This window comes from Bombina bombina, unplaced genomic scaffold (genome assembly GCF_027579735.1).
Source record: "Bombina bombina isolate aBomBom1 unplaced genomic scaffold, aBomBom1.pri scaffold_2418, whole genome shotgun sequence".
Taxonomy (NCBI): Eukaryota; Metazoa; Chordata; class Amphibia; order Anura; family Bombinatoridae; genus Bombina; species Bombina bombina.
In genome coordinates this window covers 21,957-31,559 of record NW_026510907.1, presented here as the reverse complement: position 1 = coordinate 31,559, position 9,603 = coordinate 21,957, and the positions used below count along the sequence as shown (strand labels likewise).

The following is a 9,603-nucleotide window of genomic DNA, read 5'->3' as shown; positions in this document are numbered from 1 at the left end:
GATGTGGGAGCTTTCTGGTAGGTCAATTTATTCTAGACGTGTGCATATATTCGGCATTCGGTAGGTAAAAGAATGCTGAATATATCTGCGATCTGAGGCATTCGGATTTTTCCGCTGCCAGATTATTTTTTAGGAAAGAAAGGGAGGTAGAAATTGCTTTATGTCTCAGACCACAGCTGTATTTGAGTGCACCTTGTTTGAGGATTTCCTATTGGTTTAGAGCCGAGGGTGGGTGGGGGTGTGTGTCATCCTGACGTAGTAATCGGATCCTGAGGCTTGTAATGTTGGCGGCAATAGTGGCTTTTACACACCAGGAAAAAAAGACGCCCCACACTGCAACAGATTTCACAAGCTTTCAAAAGTTTGGCCCACTATGAACTAACGGAACTAAGGAGGATACACTATATTTGATGTGCTTATTATTGTTCGCTATCTTGCGAGTACAATTGTTGCCTGTGTAATTTTCATTAAAGTTTGGCTCTACACTTGAATCGTGTCCTGCGCTTCTCTCCTTTTTTAGGCTATACTGTGTTTGGGTTTCTGGATATACCCATTTAAAGGGACACTGAACCCAAAATTTTTCTTTTGTGATTCAGATAGAGCATGCAATTTTAAGCAACTTTCTAATTTACTCCTATTATCAAATTTTCTTCATTCTCTTGGTATGATTGTTTGAAAAGCAAGAATGCAAGTTTAGATGCCGGCCCAATTTTGGTTAACAACCTGGATTGTCCTTGCTGATTGGACAGCACCCATAAAAAAGTGCTGTCCATGGTTCTGAACCAAAAAATTGCTGGCTCCTTAGCCGAGATGTCTTTTTCAAATAAAGATAGCAAGAGAACGAAGAAAAAATAATAGAAGTAAATTAGAAAGTTGCTTAAAATAGCATGCTCTATCTGGATCATGAAGGAAAAAATTTGGGTTCAGTGTCCCTTTAAGAGAAGCAGCAGGATTTAACGTATTGGGAGTTTCCAGCGTTTCAGAAAATATTTATTCATCATGAACTTCATATGAACAATATAAGTATCTGTATTTTTTATTACATGTATTTTTATTTTATGTGATACTTCCATGCAATTATACTACAGTATTTTGAGCAGCAGAACCAAGAACAGCATTAAGAACAATACTTATTATTGTCCACAATATTTATATATTTTTGATTTCTTATACTCTGAGGTTGATTTTTTTTTTTTTTTTATTATTGTATATTTTATATACATATATTTTTTGTACATTATATCTGGCTAGACTAGCGCTACTCAATTACTCCTGATAGTAATTTTCTCTTGTGTATTTGGAATTTGTTTACCTAAATAATAATGAATCGTGAATATATTGTCTAATTTGTTATACATACAAAAACTGTGCAGTATAATCCTTAGTGTGATTGCCGACCTTACCTTGTTCACAAGAAAGTAGTCCTGAGCAGACAGTCTGAGCAGCATTCAGACTAGGTGATCCTGCATGATCTTGGGCAATAGGAGCCTGATCATAATGAGGAACTTTGTGGGGGCTTTTGACTGGGCTGCAAACTCCAGAGCTATCATCTGGACAGAGAAACACATCAATAGGTCCACGAGTGCTTTTCAGAGAAATCTGCAGACCCTGTTAGATAACAAATCTCCTTAAAACCAGCATAACACAAGAAAATTCTTAGTTTTAACCCACTTATTTTATCCACTATTTCTCCAAATATATGCTATAAATTGTGATTACAAATCTTAAATGCAATGCATTTAGAGGTATTTTCTACTTCAATGAAATCTAAACCGATACCATACTCTTAACTCACATTCTAAAAAAAATAAAATTAAAAAATTCAGCTCTAAAAAAATAAATGCACTTCCACTAATTTTGCTGAAGCACATTTTGTATGTTTTCTGAAAATGTATATCTAATCTAGTATTACCTCAGAGGGATCAGAGACTTGCATCTGTGTTTCGGGGGGAGCCTTTATGACCATTAACATCCGTTCTGATGGATCGGCAATGCTACGCAAATCTTGACAGGTCACATAGCCTAAAGTGCTTCATTGGTGTTAAGGTTTCTACAGCTTAAGACTAAAAAAAAAAAACTTTACTGGGAGATCTTTGAATTCTCCTTCCCTCCAAAAAACAGAAAATTTATGCTTACCTGATAAATTAATTTCTTCTACGATATGACGAGTCCACGGATTTCATCCTTGTGGGATTTATCCTCCTGCTAACAAGTGGCAAAGAGCACCACAGCAGAGATGTATATATATAGCTTCTCCCTTCCCTCCACCTCCAGTCATTCGACCGAAGTTAGGAAGAGAAAGGAAAAGCCAAGGTGCAGAGGTGACTGAAGTTTACAAAAAAAAAAAAAAAAATATATATATATATATATATATATATATATATATATATATATATATATATATATATATATATATATATATATATATATATATATATATATATATATATATATATATAAATAAATCTAAATCTGTCTTAAAAATGACAGGGTGGGCCGTGGACTTGTCATATCATAGAAGAAATTAATTTATCAGGTAAGCATAAATTTACTTTTCTTCTACAAGATATGACGAGTCCACAGATTTCATCCTTACTTGTGGGATACAATACCAAAGCTACAGGACAAGGATGAAAGGGAGGGAACAAGACAGGAACCTAAATGGAAGGCACCACTGCTTGAAGAACCTGTCTCCCAAAACCAGCCGCAGAAGAAGCAAAAGTATCAAATTTGGAAAATTTTGAAAGTATAAAAAGACGACCAAGTCGCAAATCTGTTCAACAGAAGCATCGTATTTAAATGCCCATGAGGAAGCCACAGCCCTAGTAGAATGAGCCGTAATTCTTTCAGGAGGCTGCTGTCCAGCAGTCTCATATGCCAGGCGGATGATAATCTTCAGCCAAAAAGAAAGAGGTAGCCGTAGCTTTCTGACCCCTACGCTTTCCAGAAAAAACAATGAATAATGAAGATGATTGATTGAAATCCTTAGTCGCCTGCAAGTAAAACTTCAAGACACGGACCACGTCTAAGTTATGCAACAGACACTCCTTCTTAGAAGGATTAGGACATAAAGGAACAACAATTTCCTGATTAATATTCTTATTTGAAACAACCTTACGAAGGAACGCAGGTTTGGTACGTAAAACCACCTTATCAGAATGAAAAATAAGGTAAGGTGAGTCACATTGAAGTGATGAAAGCTCAGAAACTCTACAAGCAGAAGAAATAGCAACCAAAAACAAAACTTTCCAAGATAATTTAATATCTATGGAATGCATGGGTTCAAACGGAACCCATTGAAGAACACTAAGAACTAAATTCAAACTTCAGGGTGGAGCAATTGGTCTAAACGCAGGCTTAATTCTGGTTAGAGCCTGACAAAAAGACTGAATGTCTGGAACATCTGCCAAACGTTTGTGAAGCAAAACTGACAAAGCAGAAATTTGTCCCTTTAAGGAACTCGCTGATAACCCTTTCTCCAATCCTTCTTGGAGAAAACACAGAATCCTGTGAATCTTAACCTTACTCCATGAATAGCCTTTGGATTCACACCAAAAAAGACATTTACGCCATATCTTATGATAGATCTTTCTAGTGACAGGCTTACGTGCCTGAATCAACGTGTCAATGACCGCATCGGAGATTGAACGCTTGATTATATCTAAGCGGGATTCTCTAAGCAGTCAGCTGCAGAGAAATTAGATTTGGATGTTGGAAAGGACCTTAAATGAGAAGGTCCTGTCTCACTGGGAGTTTCCACGGAGGCAGAGAGGACGTGTCCACTAGATCTGCATACCACGCAGGCACGATTAGAATTACTGAAGCACTCTCCTGTTTGATCCGAGCAATCACCCGGGGAAGGAGAGGAAACGGTGGAAACACATAAGCCAGGTTGAACGACGAAGGCACTGCCAAGGCATCCATTAGTTCAGCCTGAGGATCTCTCGACCTGGATCCATATCTTGGCATTCTGCCGAGACGCCATCAGATCCAATTCTGGTTTGCCCCATTGGAGAATCAGTGAGGCAAATACCTCCGGATGGAGTTCCCACTCCCCCGGATAAAAAGCCTGTCGGCTTAAATAGTCCGCTTCCCAGTCGTCCACTCCTGGGATGTAGATTGCCGACAGATAAGAGTGGGTCTCCGCCCATTGAATTATCTTGGATACTTCTGCCATCGCTAAGGAACTCCTTGTTCCTCCCTGATGATTGATGTAAGCCACAGTCGTGATGTTGTCCGACTGGAATCTGATGAATTTGGCCGAAGCCAACTGAGGCCACGCTTGAAGCGCATTGAATATTGCTCTCAATTCCAGAATACTGATTGGAAATAGAGACTCCAACCAAGTCCATACACCCTGAGCCTTCAGGGAATTCTAGACTGCACCCCAGCCTAGTAGACTTGTGTCCGTTGTCACTATCAACCACGAGGATCTGCGGAAACACGTCCCCTGGGACAGATGATCCGGTGACAACCACCAGAGAGTTTCTGGTCTCTCGATCCAGATTTATCGGAGATAAATTTGTATAGTCCCCATTCCACTGTCCGAGCATGCACAGTTGCAGTGGTCTGAGATGAAACCGAGCAAACGGAATGATGTCCATTGCTGCCACCATCAATCCAATTACCTCCATACACTGAGCCACTGATGGCCGAGGATGGGACTGAAGGGCTCGACAAGTATTTAGAATTTTTTACTTTGACCTCCGTCAGAAAAATCTTCATTGCTATAAAATCTATCAGAGTTCCCAAAAAGGGAACCTTTGTCTGTGGGATTAGTGAACTCTTTTCTAGATTCACCTTCCAACCGTGAGTTCTCAGAAAGGACAACACTGTGTCTGTGTGAGACTGTTAGATGATAAGTCAACGCCTGAATCAAGATATCGTCCAGATAAGGCGCCACTGCTATGCCCCGCGGCCTGAGAACCGCCAGAAGGGACCCTAGAACCTTTGTGAAGATCCTGGGTGCTTTGGCCAACCCGAAAGGAAGAGCCACGAACTGAAAATGTTTGTCCAGGAAGGCAAACCTTAGGTACTGATGATGATCCTTGTGAATAGGAATATGAAGGTATGCATCCTTCAAGTCCACGGTAGTCATATATTGACCCATTTTGAGCAGTGGTAAAATTGTTCGGATAGTCTATCTTGAACGATGGGACTCTGAGAAACTTGTTTAGACTTTTGAGATCTAAAATGGGTCTGAAAGTTCCCTCTTTTTTTGGGAACCACGAAAAGATTTTAGTAAAACCCCCGCCCCTGTTCCAGTCTTGGAACGGGACAAATTAATCCCATAGTAGAGAGGTCTTTTACACAACGTAAGAACGCCTCTTTTTATCTGGTCTACAGACAATCGTGAAAGAAGAAATCTCCCTCTTGGGAGAAAACCTTTGAATTCCAGTTGATACCCGTAGGTCACGATTTCTAGTGTAGAGGGGTTCTGAATATTTCTTGCCCAAGCCTGGGCAAAGAGAGAAAGTCTGCCCCCTACTAGATCCGGTCCCGGATCGGGGGCCGCCCCTTCATGCTTTCTTGGTAGCAGCAGCGGGTTTTTGGGTTGTTTACCCTTGGTCCAAGCGTAGTGGTGGAGGTGGAGGGAGGAGGGAGGAGGGAGAGAGTATTCCTTTAAAGTTCAGAAAGGAACGAAAATCATTCTGTTTACCCCTACTCTTAACAGACTTATCCTGAGGTAGAGCATGACCTTTACCTCCAGTAAAGTCAGAGATGATTTCCTTCAACTCAGGCCCACATAGGGTCTTACCCTTGAAAGGAATAGCCAAAATCTTTGACTTAGATGACACGTCAGCAGACCATGATTTTAACCATAACGCTCTAAAATGGCAAATCCTGTATTTTTAGCCGCCAACTTAGCAATTTGAAAGACGGCATCTGTGATAAAATAATTAGCTAGATTGAGAGCCTTAATACTATCTAAAATATCCTCTAAAGGGGTCTCAATCTTAAGAGACTCTTCCAAGGCATCAAACCAGAAAGCCACTGCAGTAGTAACTGGAACAATGCAGGCTGTCAGTTGTAAAAGGAAACCCTGATGAATAAATAATTTCTTTAGAAGACCCTCTAACTTTTTATCCATAGGGTCTTTGAAAGCACAGCTGTCCTCAATAGGAATAGTTGTACGCTTAGCCAGGGTAGATATAGCTCCCTCCAACTTAGGGACAGTCTGCCAAGAGTCCCGAATGGTGTCTGATATAGGATACATTTTCTTAAAATTAGGAGGAGGAGAGAACGGAATACCCGGTCTGTCCCACTCAATCTCCGAGATTCTCTTAGGAACTAGAAAAACATCAGTGTAAGCGGGTACTTCTAGATACTTGTCCATTTTACACAATTTCTCTGGTGATACCATAATAGGGTCACAGTCATACAGAGTCGCTACGACCTCCCGAAGTAACAGGCGGAGGTGTTCTAGCTTTAAATTTCCCTGACCCCCAACTCAGATCCCTGTGAGGGCACATCGGAAATAGCCAACAAAGCATCAGAGGATTCAGTATTCACATTAATTCCTGACCTACTGCGTTTCCCCTGTAACACTGGTAACTTAGATAATACCTCTGTAAGGGTAGTTGACATAACTGCAGCCATATCCTGCAGAGTAAAATAATTAGACGCATTTGAGGAACTTGGCGTCGCTTGTGTGGGTGTTAATGGTTGTGACACTTGGGGAGAATTAGTCAGCATATCCTGATTCTCTTCAGACTGAGAATCATCCTTAGGCACACTGTCTATATAAAATATGCTTTTTACATTGTAAGTCCCTTTCAGTACAAGAGGTACACAAAGTAAGAGGGGGTTCCACAAGGGCTTCTAAACACATAGAACCAGGAGTTTCCTCAAGTTCAGACATGTTAAACAGACTAGAAATAGCCACAATAGTCGTTAATCACCTTATTTACTGATACAAAAAAACTTTGAAAAAAACGTACTGCGCCTTTAAGAAATAAAAGCGCAACAATTTTTCTGAACTGCCCTAAAAACGATTCTCATCACTAAACAATTATATAAAACAGTTTAATTTTGCCAAAAAGTATTGCACCCTATAAGCAAAGGTTAAATCACCCTTTAAAGAGACATTTTAATTAAAAAAAAAAAAATAGACTTTAACAATGAAAACAGACCCTGCACCTCAGGGTACTCAAAAAGGAAATTTATGCTTACCTGATAAATTGATTTCTTCTACGATACGACGAGTCCACGGATTCATCCTTACTTGTGGGATATTATCCTCCTGCTAACAGGAAGTGGCAAAGAGCACCACAGCAGAGCTGTATATATAGCTCCTCCCTTCTCTCCACTCCCAGTCATTCGACCGAAGGTATAGGAAGAAAAAAGAAAAGTTAAAAGGTGCAGAGGTGACGGAAGTTTTGAAAACAAAAATATAATCTGTCTAAAACGACAGGGAGGGCTGTGGACTCGTCATATCGTAGAAGAAATCAATCAGGTAAGCATAAATTTCCTTTTCTACTAGATACGACGAGTCCACAGATTCATCCTTACTTGTGGGATACAATACCAAAGCAACAGGACACTGATGAACGGGAGGGTCAAGACAGATACCTAAACGGAAGGCACCACTGCTTGAAGAACTTTTCTCCCAAAAATAGCCTCCGAAGAAGCAAAAGTATAAAATTTTGAAAATTTGGAAAAGGTATGAAGGGAGGACCAAGTCGCAGCCTTACAAATCTGTTCAACAGAAGCATTGTTTTTAAAAGCCCATGTGGAAGCCACCGCTCTAGTAGAGTGAGCCGTAATTGTTTCAGAAGGCTGCTGTCCAGCAGTCTCATATGCCAAACGGATGATGCTTTTCAGCCAAAAAACAGAATTTATGTTTACCTGATAAATTACTTTCTCCAACGGTGTGTCCGGTCCACGGCGTCATCCTTACTTGTGGGATATTCTCTTCCCCAACAGGAAATGGCAAAGAGCCCAGCAAAGCTGGTCACATGATCCCTCCTAGGCTCCGCCTACCCCAGTCATTCGACCGACGTTAAGGAGGAATATTTGCATAGGAGAAACCATATGGTACCGTGGTGACTGTAGTTAAAGAAAATAAATTATCAGACCTGATTAAAAAAACCAGGGCGGGCCGTGGACCGGACACACCGTTGGAGAAAGTAATTTATCAGGTAAACATAAATTCTGTTTTCTCCAACATAGGTGTGTCCGGTCCACGGCGTCATCCTTACTTGTGGGAACCAATACCAAAGCTTTAGGACACGGATGAAGGGAGGGAGCAAATCAGGTCACCTAAATGGAAGGCACCACGGCTTGCAAAACCTTTCTCCCAAAAATAGCCTCAGAAGAAGCAAAAGTATCAAACTTGTAAAATTTGGTAAAAGTGTGCAGTGAAGACCAAGTCGCTGCCCTACATATCTGATCAACAGAAGCCTCGTTCTTGAAGGCCCATGTGGAAGCCACAGCCCTAGTGGAATGAGCTGTGATTCTTTCGGGAGGCTGCCGTCCGGCAGTCTCATAAGCCAATCTGATGATGCTTTTAATCCAAAAAGAGAGAGAGGTAGAAGTTGCTTTTTGCCCTCTCCTTTTACCGGAATAAACAACAAACAAGGAAGATGTTTGTCTAAAATCCTTTGTAGCATCTAAATAGAATTTTAGAGCGCGAACAACATCCAAATTGTGCAACAAACGTTCCTTCTTTGAAACTGGTTTCGGACACAGAGAAGGTACGATAATCTCCTGGTTAATGTTTTTATTAGAAACAACTTTTGGAAGAAAACCAGGTTTAGTACGTAAAACCACCTTATCTGCATGGAACACCAGATAAGGAGGAGAACACTGCAGAGCAGATAATTCTGAAACTCTTCTAGCAGAAGAAATTGCAACTAAAAACAAAACTTTCCAAGATAATATCTTAATATCAACGGAATGCAAGGGTTCAAACGGAACCCCCTGAAGAACTGAAAGAACTAAATTGAGACTCCAAGGAGGAGTCAAAGGTTTGTAAACAGGCTTAATTCTAACCAGAGCCTGAACAAAGGCTTGAACATCTGGCACAGCGGCCAGCTTTTTGTGAAGTAACACAGACAAGGCAGAAATCTGTCCCTTCAGGGAACTTGCAGATAGTCCTTTGTCCAATCCTTCTTGAAGGAAGGATAGAATCCTAGGAATCTTAACCTTGTCCCAAGGGAATCCTTTAGATTCACACCAACAGATATATTTTTTCCAAATTTTGTGGTAAATCTTTCTAGTTACAGGCTTTCTGGCCTGAACAAGAGTATCGATAACAGAATCTGAGAACCCTCGCTTCGATAAGATCAAGCGTTCAATCTCCAAGCAGTCAGCTGGAGTGAAACCAGATTCGGATGTTCGAACGGACCCTGAACAAGAAGGTCTCGTCTCAAAGGTAGCTTCCAAGGTGGAGCCGATGACATATTCACCAGATCTGCATACCAAGTCCTGCGTGGCCACGCAGGAGCTATCAAGATCACCGACGCCCTCTCCTGATTGATCCTGGCTACCAGCCTGGGGATGAGAGGAAACGGCGGGAACACATAAGCTAGTTTGAAGGTCCAAGGTGCTACTAGTGCATCCACTAGAGCCGCCTTGGGATCCCTGGATCTGGACCCGTAG

At 41.1% G+C, this 9,603-nt stretch overlaps 1 protein-coding gene across 1 annotated transcript in view; it reads right to left on the bottom strand.

Annotated features, from left to right (window-relative positions):
* Positions 1-27: 27 nt before the first annotated feature.
* LOC128643521 (transcription factor E2F1) overlaps positions 28-9,603 on the bottom strand; it is a 30,316-nt gene continuing 20,740 nt past the window's right edge. The window contains exons 4-5 of the mRNA XM_053696364.1: positions 1,913-2,027; positions 28-1,608 (exon numbers count right to left, since the gene is read on the bottom strand). Coding sequence (XP_053552339.1) covers positions 1,351-1,608; positions 1,913-2,027 — 373 coding nt within the window. The 3' untranslated portion in view covers positions 28-1,350. The remainder of the gene's footprint in view (positions 1,609-1,912; positions 2,028-9,603) is intronic.